Source organism: Nannospalax galili, unplaced genomic scaffold (assembly GCF_000622305.1).
Source record: "Nannospalax galili isolate Female #2095 unplaced genomic scaffold, S.galili_v1.0 scaffold2107, whole genome shotgun sequence".
NCBI lineage: Eukaryota > Metazoa > Chordata > Mammalia > Rodentia > Spalacidae > Nannospalax > Nannospalax galili.
The window spans coordinates 128,914-150,371 of record NW_008355382.1 but is presented as its reverse complement, the minus strand read 5'-3'; the positions used below and the strand labels follow the sequence as shown (position 1 = coordinate 150,371).

At 42.6% G+C, this 21,458-nt stretch overlaps 1 protein-coding gene across 1 annotated transcript in view; it reads right to left on the bottom strand.

Annotated features, from left to right (window-relative positions):
• Positions 1 to 21,458, bottom strand: part of Nlrp2 (NLR family pyrin domain containing 2) — a 40,973-nt gene that overhangs the window by 18,309 nt on the left and 1,206 nt on the right. The window contains exons 2-3 of the mRNA XM_008852530.1: positions 16,760 to 16,795; positions 337 to 1,921 (exon numbers count right to left, since the gene is read on the bottom strand). Of these exons, the coding sequence (XP_008850752.1) occupies positions 337 to 1,921; positions 16,760 to 16,795 (1,621 nt within the window). The remainder of the gene's footprint in view (positions 1 to 336; positions 1,922 to 16,759; positions 16,796 to 21,458) is intronic.

Here is a 21,458-nt window from a genome sequence, read left to right as displayed (position 1 = left end):
TGGGCGGTGGTGGTGGGGAGGCAGGGAGGTGGGAGGGGGGCAGGGAGGCGGGAGAGGGGTTAAAGTATATATGAAAATTCTATAAGGAAACCCACTTTGGAAACTAAAATTTGCTCACCCAAACAGAAGAGACCATAGTCTCCATGTCCAGCTCTCAGGCTGGCATCCCTAATCATACCATCTTTCATATTTCTTAACAAGTAGGAAGGCAGTCCAGGTGGAAAATGTCTGAACACGGGCTACAGAGCAACGAGAGAATGCACTCTTCCTTTCAAACATGGAATGAGAGGAGACGAGAAAACCGAAAGAGACCTGAAAGTAAAACCGAGTTCTTACCGCTTATCCTGAGCTTTGGACTCTGATGCAGTGTCTTTGTCTGGGAAGATGCCCTTTGCTACTTGAAGAGACACTCTCTGCAAGCGTTCACAACTTTTGAGGCAGAATGAAGAATGCATGAGGTCAGTGTTGGTTTTCAAACACAGGGACATTTCCTCAAAGAGGGCCATCACCTCTTTCACAAACTCCTCTTCCTGAGATTCATATAGACAGGAGAAAACCTCCTTTAGATCCAGTAGAAAGAAGAGGGGTTTATTTTCCTCTGACTTGTATTGCAGTAATTCCTGTTTCACTTTCATGGATGTTTGGCAGCCAAACGTGGTCTCCAATTCTTGGGTTCGTGTCTTATTGAAGAGGCCAAATAAGTACAGCCATACTTGGGTCATGTTGGGGTTATCTATTCTGCATTCTTTTGAGAACAGCACCTCTAAATCACTGATAGACCATACAGGGTTGTCCTCATTCTCGCTGTCCTTTAGAATGTAAAACATGGCAGCCATGAGAAACAGCATACTGGGGTGGATGAAGAAGTAGCAGTTCTTACAGCTCCAGTCCTTCTGGAGGATGCACTTGTCCAGGAAGGGACGGAGATCAGAGTCCTTCAATCCAGTTCTCTCGAGGTCGTCTTCATGAAATATGGTCAGGTCTTTGGTGAGCCCATACTGAGCTAGGCGGCATAGGTTTTTTAATGCCTCTTGGAGGTTCCTCCTGGGATGGTCACGATTGGATGCTGGTGGGAACTGGTTGCAGAGGAACTTCAGAAACAATGAGGTGCAGGTCTGGCAAGTCAGAGCAAGGTCTTCCCCCTTCTCCATCTGGCGCTCAAGACAGGTGCAGACCACCCAGCACACAGCAGGAGCTGAGGCCAGGTCAAAGAGAGCAGAACTGCACCTCATGGCATCCAGAGCTCGCAGTGCCCGTTGCTCATCTCTGAAGTGTCTCAGGAAGTACTCCTGTTTTTCCTGCTCTGAGAAACCCTTAACTTCTAGGAAGAGTGGCTGCTCTACCATGTGTCGGAGCACATGCAAGGTGTCAGGATGTGTCGTCACCAGCAGCGTGGCATGGGGTACCAGTTTCCTCTTTATCAAGCTGCTCACGAGGATGACCCCGGACACCTCTGCATCCCAGTCACCACTGATGTCACATATCAGACCCCCTCGTGGGGCTCGAAGCTCATCTAAACCATCTACCACAAATAAGACTTCCTGTGCTTGGGCTAGGGGCAAGGAGATACACTTCTCACAGTCAAAAACATCTTCACAGAGGAGACCCACAAGAGTGCCAGACTCAATATGATTGATCTCCCTGCAGCTGATGTAGAAAGCACAGTCGAAGATCTGGCCCTGCCTGCCCTTTGTCCACTCCAGCATCAGCTTCTTCACCAGCGTGGTTTTGCCAGTGCCCGCAAGGCCTTGCAACACCAGGGTCCGAGCAAACGGCCTTTCTGCCTTCTTAGGATTACAGAGCCCCAGGAGTGTCCTGTACATCTCAGTATCAATATAGACTTTGCTGCTGCCTCCAGGCCAGAAGTTGTTCCTCCATAAATTCTGCAGTCTCCTCCTCCATAACCTTCTGTTTCCCTGTCCTTTAGCATCAGTGACAGGAGGTAGGAGACACAACATAGTTGGTTATTCATTGTGGAAAAAAATACCTTGTGTTAAGAAATGAGGAAGAAACAGGGGTTATGAAAAGCAACCTTGGGACTGAAGAGATGGCTCAGCAGTCAAGAGCACTGGCTGCGCTTCCAGAGGACGCGAGTTTGATTCCCAGCACCCACATGGCAGCTAACAGCCATCTGTAACTCCAGTTCCAAGGACTCTGATGTCTTCTTCTGGCCTCCACAGAAGCTTTGTATGATATAGGTGCATGTACATACGTGCAGACAATACACTCATACACATAAAGATTAAAAAAAATTAAAGAGCACTCTCACTCCCAAGTTTGCTACAGGAAGACATGCTATAGACCTAGCTTTTATTTATTTTTCCTTGCATAAAGTATTTTAGAACAGTTCAGTTTGAAGTTAAATTTGGATTCCCCTGGAGCTGGAGTTACATGTGGTTTTAAGTCATCCAACTTAGAAGCAGGGATCCAAACTCAGGTTCTCCGTAAGAATAATATGTGCTCTTAACCTCTGAACCATCTCTTCAAGCCCATTTTTAATTTTAGCAGGAGGAAATAAATAACAAATTGCTTTCTACTACAGCAAAGTAACCTCTTTGGATGATTCTCTTCCACTGAAGCCTGATCAACTTATCTAGTGTCATTCAAAGACCATGAACTCACTCTGAGGGATATCAGGGGACATGACCTTGACTTGATAGACCTTACCATATAACAGAATGCATTAAATCTGGTGGTGGGGGAACTATAGGGGAGGTGAAGATATGGGAGGGAGGTCTAAATAGGATTAGACATTTTAAATTTTTTTTTATTGATTCGTGTATTTCAGACATGTATGAAACACACATGAATCAATAAAAAAAATTTAAAAAAGGAATGACTTTCCTGCTTTAAAAAATTCTCATACAGGGGCTGAGGAAATTGTTCAGATGATAAAGTATCTGAGGACCTGAGTTCAGCCCCTAGCACCCACATAAAATCCATGTCCAGTGGTCTGCACCTGTAAACCCCATACTGTGTTTGGCGGAGATGGGTGAAGACAGATCCCTTGGGCCACTGACCAGCTAGCCTAGTCAATCAATGAACTCCAGATTCAATGAGACCCCCATCTCAAAAAATAAGGGTGAGAGAAAGACACCTAATGTTAACCTCTGGCCTCTACCTGTGCACAGGTGTGAGTGCACCTGCACACACATGCACACCCCAAATTTTTATACCCATGTGTATTCATGTAAGTACATTGAGCACACTTCCCTCCATACCCCTTGGCCCTCCTCTCGTTAATCAATTTCATCACACTTAGCTTCTTTCAAGACTGTTTTTCTCAGACTTGTGACCCCATCTTGTATTTCTCTAAGTTCAAATTCTCTCCAGGTTGTAAGCTGGGAAATCCAATGGGTGGGTAGTTCATGGGGAGAAATGAGGGCACACAGCTCAGTAAGATGCTTCTGTTCTATGAAGCTGTTGCAGGAAATGATTGCTATATTAAAACACGGCAAATTGAACACAATGTTACATGCATTTATATGCATGCATTTATACACATTTTCCAGCACTTGGGAGGCTGAGGCAGAAAGATCACAAGTATGAGATTTACTTGGGTAATAGCGAGTTCCAAGCCAGCTTGGGCTACATAGACCCTGTTTAAAAAATCCTGCAGAGGAGTGGCGACTGGCATACTTGTCTGTAAAAGAAATGATTTATCATATATTAATTACATTTGACTAGGGATGTGACAGAGTTTTCTCTAAGATCTATGATCTCTCCAGTCAAACCAGCATAAAACTGGGAAAATGGACAGGAGACCGCAACTTTGTCAAGGAGCTATTGGCAGCGGGTCACTGCTGGGTGAAGGAGAGTTGATATTCTTTAAAGGTGTAACACTAGACAGGCTGAACAGGCTCCAGTGGATGAACAAACACAGAGGAACTTCTGACTTAATAGGACTTAATATATGTGCCAGAATGCATGCAGTCCTGTGGGTGGGCTATGGGAGGCTGCAGATAGGGAAGGGGACACTAAATATGACTAAGATGCATTGTATGAAATCCATAAAAATCCAATAAAAATATATTTAAAAATTTTTGCAGAATCCTCAATACATAAGGTTTTTAAACCAAAATCCTAGGGCCACAAGTAAAATTTCTTATGAGTTGTTGTATAGGGAAGTTCCCAAGTCTCCAAAGATAATTAAAGCTATCCCCACTGCTTTAGGTTGCCAATCAGAACTAGATGGCAAGACCCAACTGCCAAAGCTCATGCTTTTGGATAGGACATAGAGAAGCTGAAACTTCTGGAAGCTTCCTCCCTGCTGGTTAGTTTCACAGTGTTGGAGGGAGTGACATAGGCATCTGGGGGAGAACTGTCATTAGTGTTCTTACTCAGCTGTGAATTCTACATACTACACTAACGACTGCCAGGCAAGATGCGTCCACCAGCACAACATTGGAATGACTGTTACAGAGGTGACTAACTGCTTTCTGATTGGATTTGATGCCTTTTCCATGGGAGGGAATTCAAGTCTGGTATTGTAAACCTGGTCAAAGGCCCCTGGCTTGTAAGGACATAGGCCCTGTTTAGGAAGGTTACTGTTGTGTTGCTAAATGGACACAAAGTGCCTGTCAAATTGCCTTCTCAACAGTTATGTCAATGCCATAGATTAGTGCTGTTAATTTTGGTCAGAGAAAGTTCGTTTCACACAGGGCAGTGGTTACTGAACACCTGGTAACTAGTTCAAGTTTTAAAAGTGAGTTCTGCATACTCAGCACTACATGGAACCCCCTTCCAGTCTCAGAGAATACTGAAGATGAGGCAGAAAGAATTTAAGCAGAGGAAGGGGCAGAAAATTGTGGAATGCTATCCTATGAACATGGCATGACTGTCACATTCTTGAACCCTACACAGTATCTCCACAAGACTGGACATACCAATACTCATCAGGGATCAGGGAAAGGCTCACAAACACCCCTGTGATTATTTATAGGCAGTTAGTGTTTGCTAGAGAGAGTGGCTCATAAGGCCCTAACCCTTTCTGAGGCTCTATGATCCTTTGACAGATGCTGAGGTAGGTAGAGTTATTTTCTTCAGCGCTAAGCCACTGGCAAGGTGTCCACGTTTGTGTAAGCAACCCTAATGGATGTTAGTGGGGTCACCAAAGACAAATAATTGAGGGAAGAAGGGATCAGCAGGAGAGGGGGTCAAAAGAGAATGGGGGTGAATATGATGAAAATACATATATGTATGAAAATATGATGGAAACTACTATATGTAGTTAATAAATGCTAATAAAATCTAATAATAATTGCTCAGTGCAATTTATTATACTTGTCTATTTTATCTGCTTGACCAGGTGAGAGACCAGGAAAGGGATCTTCATGGATCCACCATGTTAGCTCGCTGTTACTGCTCACATACTAGAATGAACGAACAATTAAAGAGTGCTGCCTGTCCGTGACATGCCACAGCTTCTGGGCACCCACCCCGGAGAGGTGAAAACCTGTCATGTGAAGATTTCTGCACACACATGCTATAAGAGACCAGAAATTGATGCCTCAAATGCCATCTCTTTAGTATGAGAATTTGTGCTAACAATGGAGAAGTAGATGTAGAAAAAATAAATCATCTTTTCATTTGCTTCAAAATGGCATAAATCACAAGAGTGTCCTCTCCTTTCAAGGGAGGAGGAAGGGGCTCACCACAGGACAACTTTAGTCTGGAAAAAGCTTAGAACATCTGTGTGGCAAACAGCTCATTCTCCTTAATGTGCTTCCCTGTGGCTCAGTCTGCTTTTCTCTAACTTTCTAAAATCCACTGTTTTCTGAGGATGCTCTGTAAGCCAGAATTCTAAGATAGCTCTGTGAGAATTCCCTATCCCCTGGGTATCTTCCATGTAGGGAAAAACATGTTACTAAACTGCTTTTTGACTTAAATTGTCTCGTCAAGGATTCAGGTAATAAAACCTAAGAAAGAAAAGAAAATCTTTTGTGCAGTTCAGAAGAGTATTATTCAGTAGTATGAAAAAGTAGAAACATTAAGATCTTAGTATAACTGAAACACACTAAAGTTTCAAAGCCACCATCCACTTATGAGAGAGAACATGCGATATTTGTCTTTCTGAGTCTGGGTTACCTCACTCAGAATGACTGTTTCTAGTTTCATCCATTTACCTGCAAATGTCTTAACTGTGTAATTTAACATTTTGTAAATGGGTTACCATACTTTATCCATTTATCAGATGATGCACATCTAGGTTGTTTCCATTTTCTGGCTATTGTGACTAGAGAAGCAATGAACATGGATGAACAGGTATCTATAGCAGGACATAGAATCCTTTAGATACATGCACAGGAGAGTGTTATGGAAATTGCCAACTGCTTTCTGATTGGATTTAAAGTGTGCTTCATGAGATGAAGCCCATACCTGACACTGATATAGGCCTAGGAACCTGTAACTAGATAAGTCACAGAGGAGAGCCTATTAATATTATTGTGATAAACTGACATACTATTAAGCCAATTCCTAATGACTTATTGATGTACTCATAGATTAATGCATCTCAACCCTCAGGGAAGCATCCTCATGCAACAGATGGTGATTAACAGAGACCCACAACTGGCCAATGTGCAGAGAATAAGATACTACAGAGCGTTTAGCCCTGTATCAAATCTCTGACTCCCAAGGCTCAGGGATCATTGTGGAAGAGGTGGATGACCACAAGGAAACAGTTTTCCAGACAGCTGGGCAGTTACTCACATGAACCCATGGCAGTGGTTACAGCATGCACAAGTCCCATATAAGCTCAAGTGAGACAATATCACAGTATAGAAGTGGGGAAGTGGCTAGGAAACTCCACCCCAGCTGAGGGACTATTGGCAACTGATAGCTGCTGGGAGGGGCAGAGTCAGTCTTCTTTAGGTGTGCGACTGAGTAGGTTAACCAGGTTCCAGTGGATGGAGCCACACTGAAGGACACTTGGGGACACAAGTTTGAGTACGTAAGCTTTAAACAAAGTATGTAGATTGGCCAATTGTGGGTCTTTGTGTTAATCACTATCTGCTGTATAAGGAAACTTCTCTGGTGAGAGTTAAAAGATGCATTCATCCTAAGTATAGAGGTTGCACTGAAGATGTGTGTCACTTAGGGTTAAGCATCTCACAGACACTTGTTCTTTGCATTTAAAGAAGAGGTGGTGGAAAGATTGTAAGATAAGAGGGAGTGGATGACCACAAGGAAACAGTCTTCCAGGCAGCTGGTCAGTTATTCATATGAACTCGCAGCAATGGTGACAGCATGCACAAATCCTATGCAAGTTCAAACCAGACAAAAACCCACTTTCCCATGTCTATGCTGGGAAAGAAATCTCAACCCAACCTAAGGAGCTTTTAGCAAGTGATGGCTGACAGGAGGGGGACTGACAGTGTCTTACAGGGATGGAAATCTTGGTGGGACCAGTGGATGGATTCACAGTGAAGGACATTGGGGACACACATTATACTTTATAGGCCATAGTATGTATACTCATTAGATTGGGGCAGTAGGAGGTGGTGGAGGGAGGAAGGCGAATATAATTGCCATCAAACTATATTGTATGACAATCACAAAAATTTAATTAAAAAAGGTATGCACATTTTGCAGTGCATGAAATTGGGTGAAGAATGGTAAGGGGATGTAGGTAGGGGAGGGGTTTACATATTATCAAAATATATTCTATGAAGTTCACAAAAACATTTAAAAAATCTCTATAGGATCTGAAACTCAAACTGTTGGAGGGAAAAAGAGGGACAGCACTTCAACATAGACAAACTTTCTGAAAAGGGCTTTAGCAGCCCAGGGAGTGATGCCACCAACTGACAAACAGGAATGTGTAAGTTCTAAAGTGTCTACAAATGAGCCTACAGAATGGAGAAAGATCTCTGCTAGATGCACATCTGACAAAATGCCAACATCTGGAATACACAACTCAAGACAAAAAAGCAAAGCCTCCAAACAATCCAATCAATCAATACGCCAATAAAATAGCCAGTTCTCGAAGGATCAAGAATAACCAATGAAAAAATGTTCAACAGCTTTAGCTATGAGGGACATGCAGATTAAATTCCACCTCACCTCAATCAGAATGATTGCTATTAAGAAAATGAAAAATCACCATCTTCTGCAAGATTAGCCTTCTCAGATCAGCCTTACCCAGCTTGAACCTCGCAAGCTACAGTAACAACTGGTGTGGCAAAATATGCCCACTGATGTAATAGTAGCATGAATATTATGTATTATGAATATTACTAATCAACCACCTTCTAATCAGATTTAAAACAGACATTGTTGTCAGGGCCAAGAACCTGTGACTAGACAGGTCACAGACCATAGGAGAGAACCTATTACTATCATTTTGCTAAGTAGACATTTTAAACTGATTCATAATGACTGACTTATTGTTATACCCATTGACTAGGGCCTCTTAACTCTCACCAGACAAGATTCTTCATGCAGTAGATGGTGATTAACAGAAGACTTACAACTGCGCAATATGCAGAGAATGAGGCTGGAATGCTCAGCCCTAAATGGGACTCCTGTATCACACCTCCTCCTCCTAAGGCTCAGGGGTCATTGTGGAAGAGGGTGTGGAAGGGTTGTAAGAGTCAGAGGTGGTAGATGAATACAAGGAAACTGTCTTGTCTGGACCCCACAGCGAAGTTTCACATACGATCCCACAGCCCTTATTGACAGCATGCACAAGACTGGTACAACCCAAACCGAACATGGATGAGAGGTGGGCAGGAAGCCCCCAGCCCTAGCTAAGGATCTACTGGCATTTGATGGATGCTGGGAGAGAGGAAAGCCAATTTTCCTTACTGGTGTGACTCCAAGGGATAGTCCCATAGCCAAGAACAATTGGGAAACAGATTAGACTCAATAGGTCTTGAACAAAAGGTAGGTGATGGAAAGGTGGAGTAGAGAAGGGGAAGGGAATCTGAATATGATCAAAATACATTGTATGAAATCCACAAATCAATACAATTAAAAAAACAAATGCTGATGAAGACATGGGGAAGAGGAAGCCATATTTACTGCTCATGGGAGTGTAAACTAGAACAGCCTGGAGCTCACTGACTCAGCTAGACTTGGCAAGCCTCAAGGATCCTCCTGTCTCCATCCCCCAGCACTGGGATTCCAGGCTCACCCATCCAGGCCTGACTTTTTACGTGGGTGCTAAGGATTAAACTCCAGTCCATACTTTCGTGGCAAGTACTTTACCAACTGAGCCATCTTCCCGGACCCAATTTTCTGTTTTTTTTTTTCCCTTGAGATAGGCATTCATGTAGCCCAGGTTGGCCTCAAACTCACTATGTATCTGAGGATACCCTTCAACTCCCGATCTTCTGCCTGTATCTACAAAATGGTGGTGTGACAGATGCACATCTCTATGCCCATCAAGTAGGTACTATTAAAGTCATCTAGACATTGTAAATGATCTAAGATAAGCTCTACACACAATAGCTTTCTAGGAATTAATTCTGACTTTCTCCAGCATCCATTTCTACTTTGGTTAGGAGGTAAGCTATTTTCAATAAAATAATGGGTACCTTAGAAATGGAGAAAACAGGATGTGAGAAAGACTGGAATTTTCAAAAGGAGTGGAAAGGGAGACAGTTTGCATAGCTCACAGTAACGGAATGTTCTAAGACCAACCTGGTTTTTCTTTCCCTTGTTCTTCCATTTTCTGGTTTTCATGTGGGTGTCGCCCAAACATGACTGTTGAAAGAAAAGGGACATCATTTGATTTGTCACTATGTGTGCCAAGAGTCAGGCTCCTGGCACCACAAGGTAGTTGCACATATGAATCCACAAAACTTATGGCAGCATATACAAGACCTGTGCAAACCCAAACCAGACTGGGGCCCAGCATGGATGGGGAAGGCAGGCAGGAAGTCCTAGCTCTAGATGAGGAATTCCTGGCATTAGATCGATGCTGGGAGAGAGGAAAGGAGAGTTTGGGGCTTAGAGACAGCACAAGTTCAAACACTCAGCCTCAGCGTTTATACCGATTACTCAAAAAGGCCCCAAAAGAGGCACTGGACATACAGAAGTGCATCAGGCCATGAGCCCGGGGTTATGTTCCTTTTCTGGTAAGAGAATTCCTATGCAGCTCAGGATGTAGTCATGCATTGTTTAGCAAGGAGAATGTATTTGAGGAAATGCATTATATGGCTTTGTGGGGACTTGCACTCCATAGGCTGTTCTTACACAAGTCTTGGTGGTACAGCTTAACCACTTAACACAGGATAGAATTTTATTAAGAGATGCAGCACACAGGTGTTCAAGGCAGATACTGCTAGTGTAACATGGAGGCAGGCAAGACTCGCAACAGCTTAGTACCCTGGGACTCCCCATCTGGTTTTGTGTTATGCACATTGACCCCTTTTGTAATAATGCACTTGGGCACTCTAGTTTCTTCTCTAGCATGTGTGTACCGTGCATGCACACCTCTCTCCAAACACTGCACTTAGCAATCTCAGAAAGCCCTCAACCCCTACCTGCACCGGGCTATAGGCACTACCATCTATGAACATCAAATTTCTCCACCTCTGGTAATAATCAAATTTAGACAGTTTCTATTCAAGTGTATTTCCAATGTATCTGGGTATGAAGAACAGAAGGGATGATTCAGTCTAAACTGGTTTCGAGTGTGCAGAAAGACAAAAATTGTGCCTCTACTAACCTTTAAGGAAGGTTACTATTTACCATCTTATACCTGTGCCTAATTAGGAGTACGTATGATTAAAATTAGATGAGTGGGGACATGTGCGGTAGAAAAAATGAAAATAAAACCTAATCTAGGGGCTGGAGAGATGACTCAGTGGTTAAGAGCACTGGCTGCCGTTGCAGAGGACTCAGGTTCAGTTCCCAGCACCCACATGGCAGCTAACAACTGTGCACAACTCCAGTTCCAGGGGGATCCAACACCCTCTTCTGACCTCCACAGGCATTGCACCACATAGATGCACGTACATACATGCAGGCAATATACCCATACACATAATATTTTAAAAAGGCCTATCTGTCAAAATAGAGAAGTGCTCATGCTACACATCTAACTAGCTATTCCCTCCTCTTGGGTCCCAGAAAAGGAAGCCCTGAATAACCCGGGCTCTTGAATACTTTGATGAGGCTGGCTGTGAATCTTGACAGTATACCCTTTGAGGACCTGTACAATCACTTTGCTCTAAACAACATTATCTTGCTGCTTTTGATAATCTGTGTGAGCCTTTATTGTTAATTCTTTGTATAAAGGCCTTGAAACACCTTGAAAGACTCAGCCCAGACAGGGAGATCCTGTCTCAGTGGAGATCCTGTCTTCAGTGGAGAACTGAAGACATCTGACCTTGACCTCTGCCCTCTGTGTGCACATCTCTGTACATATTAAAAAATGTATGCACACATATATACTACACACATACAACTTCTCTAAGGAGGAGCATATTCTAAGGATAAAAATGTATAGTATGGAAAATGTATTACCAAATAATATGCACTGTGCATTAACTTCTAATTTGTTTCTCTGTTGCTGTGAAAAGCACCATGATCCAGAAAGGGTTTAACTGGTTTTTAGGTTACAGTCTATCCTTGAGGGAAGCCAAGGTAGGAACTGAAGGCAGGAGGTTTAAATAAAAAACCATAGAGAGCTACATACTGGCTTGCTCAGCTACAATTCTTGTACAGCCCAAACCCACTCACCTGCCTAGGAATGGTTCCACCCACAGTGGGCTAGGCCCTTCCATATCAACTAGCAATTAAGACAATTCCTCACAGACGTGGCCACAGGCCCATCTCGTCTGTTCTTCAGTTGAGGTTACCTTTTCCTAGGTGTCTCTAGTTTGGTCAAGTTGACAAAAACTAACCAGCATACAACTATATGTCTATAGTATCAATGCAGTATAACAGGGTTATTTACACCAGCACCACCACCAACACATGACTAACACTTTACACTGTGATGCTGGAACACTGATGTCACCAGGTAAGAGGACTTTTCAGCCTCCTCATCTGAAGTGACTGCTGCCATATGCGGTATATCAATTAAAATGTTATGCAGTATGTGACATTAGATGGTGTGGGGAACAGATGCATTAAGCATCCCCAAATGCATTAGAAAGCCTCAAGGAGTAACTCCCTGGATTCCGCAATGAAGAACCACAGGGATAGGGTGGATTATAAAAGGAGCTGCAGAATTTGAAGCTAAACATTGGGTCATGAAGAAGTGAGTTAAGGGGTGGGAGAGAGTTCAGTGGGTAAAGTACTTGCTGTGTAAGTGTAAGGATCTGAGTTGGAATAACTAGAGTCCATAGCTGATCCAGGGGCAGGAGGACTGGAGAGATGGCTCAGCAGTTAAGAGCACTAGCTGCTCTTGCAGAGGCCCTGGGTTCAGTTCCCAGCACCCACATGGTGGCTAACAACCGTCTATAACTCCAGTTCCAGGGGATCTGATGCTCTCTTCTACCTCCATGGGCACTGCATGACCCAGGTGTATGTACATGCAGGAAAAACACTCATACACATAATGAATTGTGAAAAGCTGAGCAGAGTACCACACATCTCTAATCCCACTGCTGCCCTGGCAAGGAGGACGGTGGGACAGGAGAAATTCTGGGCACTCATGCACTAGCTAGCCTGATGTATCCAGCAGCAAACAAGAGACCCTGTCTCAGACAAGATGGAAAGCAAAGACCAACACCCAAGGTTGTTTTCCCACATCACATACCCACATTCACCATGAGTACATTCACATACACATCATACATATCTGCAGAGATTTTTTACAAAGGAGATAAATCTATAGAATTTTTGGAAAGACGCCCAGGAGATAATTTGCCATGAACATCTGAAATTCAGGCAAATTCCAGATGGAAAGCATTCTTTAGCAAATCTTCAGGATGTGACTGGTTGGCCAGATTCCAGGTGACAGCAGCCAAGGAGAACACAGTATGTTGAGAAAATGGGCAGTCATCGATTCTGAAGATTTGAATTGAAAAGATATTTAAAAAGTGGTGAAGGTAAAAACTTATGCCATGCAAATTACAGAGCTGAGATAGCATTATTATAGAAGCTAAGAGTAACGTTTTAAACAAGGGGACAGCTCAGGGGTAGTAGCACTTGTGCAAGACCGAGGGCCTAAGTTCAAATCCCCAGAGACCACATAAAAAGCCAGGAGTGACCGTGTGTACCTGTAACCCCAGTGCTCTGCAGGTCAGAGCACAAGAGGATTGCTGGGGCTGGGGCTTTCTGGCTGCCTGGTGTCTAGTTCCAGGTTCAGTGAGAGATCCTATTTTAAGGGACTAAGAACAGAGTGATAGACCAGGATATCCTATATTCTTCTGACTTCTGTGAGCATGGGTATTGTGCACATGCACCCACACTTGTGCACACCCCCCAAACACATGAAAAATGATTTAAAACAAACATGAAGTGAGAAGTCAGACACAGAAAAGCACTGTATGACCCTAGTTAAATGTGGAATCTAAAAAAGCCAAATCATACTGAGCACAGTAATGCAGGTAGGAGGATTTCAAGTTTGAGCCCAGAGTGGGCTACACAGAAAGATACTTTAAAAAAATAGGAACACACTTATCTCATAAGTTCTTGGGTTCAAATGTACACTGTGGGTGGTGATGGGTTAATTTGGTTGTAATAATCATACAAAATACCTGAATATCAAACCATGATGTTGTGCGTCTTGGATAAACTTCAACTGTCAATTATATATTAAAATAAACCCATTATCTGGTGTTGACCTACTCAATGTTCAACTAGTATATCAAGTACTATTCTCTTTAAAGCACCATCAAATCTCAGATCTGCTATACTATCAACTGAAATAACACGTCCCTAGAAGCATTCAGGTGGTGTAGAAGTGTTTGGAACTTTTAGGCTGGAAAAGCCATTGGGGCTTGGAGCTTAATAGGCTGTTCTGTGGGAGCTTGGAAGGCAGTGCTAAGAACGAGCAGCATTCTCCCATGGACTGTGCTCCAGATTCCTGCCTCCAGGTTTTCCATCAATGATGGACTGTGATGGGGAAATAAGCCAAATTAAACCCTTTCTTTCCCAAGTTGCTTTTGGTCATGGTGTTTATCACAGCATCAGAAAGCATGTTCGAATCCATGGTCTGGGGTTAGGCATGAATGGTTATGGAGAAATTTTCCAAACCATCTTTCAGTTTGCTGTTTCTTTGAGCTCAAGTCTTTTCTTTTGAGACGGGGTCTCCCTGTATCCCCAGCCAGCTTGAAACTCACTATGTAGACCAACCAGGCTGGCCTTGAACTCAGATCTGCCTGCCTCTGTCTCCTGAGTGCTGGGATTAAAGGCGTGTACCACCACATCTGGCTAAGCCCAAGTCATATTTTAAAGCATACCAGTGATTTCAAAAAAGGAGAAAATTGAAAAAAAAATTTCTCTCAAATCATTTTGGCCAGTGTGATGGTTAAGTGTTGATTGTAAATATAGCTCCATCACTTGGAAAGTACGGGCAGGAGGATTTCAAGTTTGAGCCCAGAGTGGGCTACACAGAAAGATACTATAAAAAATAGGAACACACTTTTATCTCAAGTTCTTGGGTTCAAATGTACACGATGGATGGTGATGGATAGGTTTATTTGGTTTCTGGGCACACCTGTGAGGGATTGTCTAGATTAAGGTTATTCTGAGAATGTCTATGAGGGACATGCCTTGTTAATTGATGTGGGGAGACCCATCTAACTGTGGGTGGGATGATTCCCTGGGGATCCTGGAGTGCATTAAATGGAGACAGCAAGCTGAGCACCAGCATGTATGTGTTAATTCTTTGTTCTTTTTAAAAGATTTATTTTTTCATGTGTCTGTGTGAGTATATGTCTTATATATACAGGTGCCTATACAGAAGGGGGCATTGGGTCCCCTGGAGCTGGAGTTACCGGCAGTTCTGAGTCATCTAATGTGGGTAATCTGAACAGAACTCAGATCCTTTACAAAAGCAGCAGCTGCCCTTAACTGCTGTGCCAAGTCTCCAGTCTGATCTCTGCTCTTGATTGCGGATAAAATATGACCAGTCCTCATAAGCTCCTGTCTCTGTGACTGCCATGAAGGACTGTAATCTGGAATCATGAACCCCTACAAATCCTTAAGTTTCCTTTGTCAGGATATTTTATCACAGCAACAGGAAAATTAAGACAACCAGGGTCAGCAATATTATTGTCCCTATTAAGGGTCAGACAGTAAATATTTTTCTTTGCCACCATTTATCCTTAGCTGTAATTTTTCATTTCCATTTTAACATGGAAAAGCAGCCACAGGTTAAAAAAAGCAAATGGACATACTATGTCATATAGAACCCTACACTGGGCTAGAGAGATGACTCAGCAGTTAAGAGCACTGGCTGCTCTTGAAGAGGACATGGCTTTGTTTCCCAGCACCCACATGGTGGCTCACAATCACCTATAACTCCAGGTTCTAGGAGATCCAGCACCTTCCTCTGGCCTCTGTGGGCAATGGGCACACATGGTACACATACATGCAGGTAAGGTACTCACACAAATGAATAAAAATTCCCATTTCATGAAAGTGAAAATTTAAAAAATATAAAAACAGAGCTAGGGAGATGGCTCAGTGGACAAAGGCACTTACCACCAAGCTTGATTACCACAGTTTGATCTCTGGAACCTATATTGTGAAAGATGGAGAATTGAGTTCTGCAAGTTGTCCTCTAACCTCCATATACATGCTGTGACATGTGTGCGCATGCACATATACATTCAAAAGACAAAAATGACTGTAGGCTTGTGGGGATATGGAAAAGCAGATGGTGGGTTCAGGCTACTATGGTTTACTAACCTCTGCTCTAGGTCCCAGAATCCTGAGCTTCTGTCAAACTGCTTTCTAAGCTTTACTCTTATGCCCATAGATTAGTGTTGCTATCAGCTTTGGCCAGAGAAATATCTTCATAACTATCTATGTGCTGAGACTAAGTGATCACTGAATGATGCTCAGCCCTAAATGGGTCATCTATATTGCCCCCTCCATGGTGCAGGGAAAATTGCAGAAGAGTGGGTGGAAAGAATCCAGGAGCCAGAGGCAAAGGAGAGTGCTGTGGAATGTTCCAAGCATGACATGGCTGGAGCACTCACATTTTCTGCAGCTGCGGTTACCTGCACAAGACTGGGCCTGCTAGAATTCCATCATGGCGGGAGAAATATTTTCTTTGGTGACGATTCCTTTAGTAAAGTGCCTATGCACCTATAAATAAGCTCTTACCCATCCTTCTGTAAGCAATGCTAATTAAATCTACTGGCTAACAAAAAAGCAAAACAAAAAAAGGAAAAAAAAAATCCCCAAGAGGCTACCCATGTAGCCATGTACAAGCAGTACTAAGTAGGCTCAGTGGGTTTAATAAAAGGAAAAACAACATACAAAGTTGGGATGGAAAAGTAGTGGTGGGGCAATGGGGGATTAAAAATGGGGCAGATTTGATCAAAATAACTTATATGCATGTATAAACTTCTCAAAGAAAAAGAAAAAGAAACTGACAAAAATCCCCAGTCTATCCAGGGCCAAGGGACAGCTCCCCTTTCCCTCATGTATTTCCAGTAGACGCAGCCTTGCTGGAGTCTCCCACATCTCCATCCAGTGCCCACCTGAGGGACAGGTCCCACCTCAGCAGAGGACTCAGTCTTTTATTTCTTCATCTCCTTTGGTCCTTAGCCCAGAATCTTGCCTTATTAAAAGAAATCCTCAAGTTCCCAAATCTCATGTGAATAAAAATTATGAGGCAACTTACTTACGAGTTCAGGCCACTCTTTCCGGGACGCCGTTTCTGAAAAAGAGGTAAAAGAAATTTGCATCTTTCAGAGCTCAGACCCTGGAGGGGCTACAATTCTCTCTGAATTCACTCTGGCATGACTATTATGGGGGTAACTACTTTGCAATTGGATTTGAGGTTTGTTCTACAGGAAGGAACTCAAGCCTGGTTCTATAAACCTGGTCCTTGACTGGGAAGGTCATAGGTCCTCTTGGGAAGCCCACTCTTATTGTTTTGCTCACAATCATACTATCAAACTGCCTTATACTCAAGTTTATACTCAGATTAGTGCTGTCCCTAGCCTTCACCAGAGATATTTAACTGTAGCAGGTGGTGATCAATGCAGGAACTCATAACTCACTGAAGTGTTGAGGATGAGTGAGAATGGAGTCCTTGGCTCCAAATGACAGCTCTGTCCCTCCCTTCAAGGCTCAGGGAACATCATTGAAGAAGGGGCAGTGTAGGAAACCAGGATGCCAGGCCCTAGGGTGAGGTGAGCCTAAAACTTACAGGTCCAGGCTGCATTCTCTGCTAAGGGAGGGGCACTGAAAACAGTGGCTCTGATAATCCCTGTCCTGCAGAACACTGCTAGACTGGCAGGAGGAAGCAGTCCTGTCATAAAAGTGCAGGCTCCCTGCTCTGTGGGAAAGCGTCTTGGTCAACAGCCCTTAGCTCATCTCCTTGTCCTGAACAAATAACTCAGCTATCCCTGGCTAAGAGATTAGGCCAGGTTAAAAGTTTACTCCTGAGCTAAAAGCTAAAAGTTCACCATGGATGGGCATTGATAACCTTGAGTAAAAGTTTAAGAATCCTTCTGGTGCCAACTAACAGACTAAATGTCCTGTTTCTTTGTACCCTAAATCTTTGTGACTGCCATATCCCACATGTCTGCTAGTTCCTTTGGGATGTATAAAAACCATCTGAATTTTAGAAATAAATTGTCCTGTTGGGAAGACACAGGTCCCAGAGTTTATGACTCTGTCACCGATCAGGCCCTCTGCCCCAAAGCCAGTAGGGTCCCCCACAAAGCAAAGCAAACCTGAGTCCCGGCAGGGCAGAAAGACTTTAAGAGCTAGAGGTGGTGGGTGACAAGGAAACTGTTTTCCAGACAGCTGTGAAGTTGTACATATAAAATCACAGCAATGTGACAGCATGCACAAGTCCTATGCAAATTCAAGCCAGACCAAAATCCCAGCATGGAGATTTGGCACGAGGTCCTAGCCCTAACTAAGGAGCTATTTGACGTATGATGGCCTTTGGGAGAAAAAGTTTTCTTTAAGGCTATGGCCCCTGGTAGGTTGACCATGTCCCAGGACAGGGTCAACACTTGATAGTATTCAGGTAACTTATATTGGATTCCATAGGGAAAAAAGAGAACATGAAGGTGGGTGGGTAGCGAGGTGGGGGTCGATCTGGAGGCATTGGGGGAGGGGGCAGTAGGATCCAAATACCTTGTATGAAACTCTCAAAGAATAAACATTAAAAATGGAATATTTTGAATGCATTTTAAAAATTGCAAAGTAATGGGTTTCACCATGGCCATCTCCACACATCCATGCCAGCACATTTTGTCTCATTTATGCCCTCCCCCACAGCCCTCTCCTGTGTCTCTGATTCTGGTTGGTTCCTTTCCTCAGTTTCCTAGTCTAAGTTCTTATTACACATATTCCATCTTATTTATTCCCCACTTCCCTTAAGATATCTTCCTCACCTCTCATGATCCTTTTACTAGTTCCATGACCTACACATGCTCACATGTATGAATATGCATGTATACACATATACACATACACACATAGGTACATGCATATATACACATACATATATACACATATGCATGCATAAATGTCATTTTGAATATAGGTTCTGCATATAAGGAAAAACATGTTTGTCTGAGCCTGGGTTATTTCATGTCACATATTTCTAGTTCCGCACATTTTCCTGCAAATGTCACAAGATCGTTTTTCTTTATTTTTTGAGTTTTTCTTTACAGTTGCATAAATTTGCTTTATGCCCATGTATCACATTTTCTTTCTCCATCTGTTAATGGACATCTAATCTACTTCCATATCATATAGCAGTTCACATTTTTTTTAAGTTTTAAAATATTTTGCCTGTAATCTGCATGCTAGGGAAGGAGAGACAGGAGAATTGAGAACATTAGGCCAGCTTCAGCTATATAGGAAATTCTAGGTCTGCTTGGGCTACGTAGTAAGGACCTTGTCTCAGAAAAACCTCCAAACAGAAAATAAGCACTCCCTCACCCAACCATAAAGAAAAAAGTTTCAGTTATACAGGAAGAATAAGATCTGGTGATATTTACTACTGTTAATATGTTCTTGCATATTTCAAAGTTCCTAAGCTAGCTTTAATATATTTTATCACAAAATAAGTAGATACAATAATAGATATGTTAATCAAGCATCTCATACTTAAATACATCAAAATACCCACACATATTCCATAAATACAGTTATTAGGCAATTGAAGTTTATAGGGCTGGGGACTTGGTAATGTAGCTAAGTTAATAGCATACCTGATGACCACGAAGTCTTAGATTCAATCTCTGGCACGACTGTAATTCCAGCACTTGGGAGGTGGAGGCAGGAGGATTAGAAGCTGGAGCTCCTCCTCAGTTATGTAACAAATTGGAGGCCAGATTGAACTACATGAGACCCTGCCTCAAAAAAGTATATGGGATTGGAATCCACATCTATACAGCACTTTCCTAATATGTGTAAGGCCCTGGGTTTGACATCCAGCACAGTAAAGGGCAGAAAGAGAAAAATATACTGCTTACCATGCACATCCCTGTCAGAGAAAATGGGAATGTCCACTCAAAAAGCAAGCACTTTAGTGACTTAAAATTTTCCTTAGGCCAAATTATGTAGGCAGAAAAGTGAAGCAAACATTCATAATTTTGATTTAACTCAATCCATATGAACTATAACCATGTCAACAGAATCAATGTAAAAGTTTTTCAATAAATAGCAAATACATAAAGTCTTGAAGCTAAAAGTCTCCGGATCTCTCAAGAACAAAATCAGTGGATACTCAGCAACATAAAATGGTGTATATGCATAGGATCTGCATACATTTCCCTGGAGTATACTTTAAACCATCTCTAGATTACTTATAACCAATATAATGTAAAGGCTATGTAAATAGTTGACAATATTCCCTGAGCAACACAGTACAAGAATAGTGCACATTTAGCACAGATGCAGCTTTTCTATTGCTAATAGAGTTCTTTTTCTATTCGCTTAAAATATTTTTATTGATTTTTCTGAATATCATACAATGTATTTTAATCATATTCAGACTCTTCCCCATCTCTTCTCAAATCCACCTCCACTTCCTTAGTCCCTTAACTTCGTGTCTTTTAGTTTTTTAAAGACCTATCAAGTCTAGGTTGTATTCCCCAAATACTCTAGGGTGTGTGTCTGTCTCCTGGAGTGTCAACCTACCCGGCACCACATCCTTAAAGAAAATGGACTCTTCCTTTAGTTAGCATACAAAACAATGGTTTCATGATGGCATTTTTCAAACCTAGGTGTCATTATACTTTGTTCTAATTCATTCCTATTCCATATTGACCTCCTCTGCCCCCCTTCCCTCCCCTCCAAATGGCTCCCTTCTCCCATTTGATCTTCAATTTCATGCAGGAAAATGCATGGGGTTAGAGAGAATACTAAGCAAAACAAACTAGAATCAGAAAGGTTCTCTTGCGTGGAACCCAGAATACATACACACATGTATATATACAATATGCCCCTTTCTCTACACATACCCTCCACATACAAATGACTTGGTGAGATGAAGGTAATCAGGTGAATATAACCAAAGTATATGATATTCTAGAATGCCAGGAAACTCATTGCTTTGTACAATGAATTTATGCTAATAAAACACTTTAAGAACTAAAAAGGCTCCGATGCCTAGCTGGGACTCTACCCCAATATTTTAATCAGTATCCCCAATGATGCACATGGATGTCAGTATATCTAAAGTTCCCAGGACACCCCCATGAATAACTGGCTCTCAGGGAGATTTTACTCCATTGGGAACATCTGGCAATATCTACAGTCATTTGATAGTCCCAGGCTAAGGGAGGTGCTATGAGCATCTAACAGGTATGAGCACTGAAGACTAGCACCTGGGTACCAGGCTAGATGCCACCAAAGAGCATTCATGATACACAGGATGCTCTTGAACAGCCATCAGTGCTACCAGTCCTGCTGACCTAAAGGACGATTGGGGCTTGACTTCGTGTGAGACTGAAGAGGTATTTATGTAAATGTTTACAGACAAATCACTTGGTGAAGGAAATCTAAGTGGGACTGAAAACAAGAAAGCATATAATTTTATATAATTTAACCTCATTCATGACACATGAGATCATGCGCTGACAGATGGCTTAGTGGTTTAGAGTGCATACTGCTCCTGCAGAGGACCTGTGTTCAGTTCTCAGCACCCACATTCGGCAGGTCACAACTGCGTTATCACTCCAACTCCAAGGGATTTGATTCCCTCATCTGGACTCTGAGGGCACACACAGAGACATACTCAAATCTTGCTGGGCATGGTGGTGCATGCCTTTAATCCCAGCACTCGGGAGGCAGAGGCAGGTGGGTCTCTGAGTACAAGGCCAGCCTGGTCTACATAGCAAGTTCCAGGT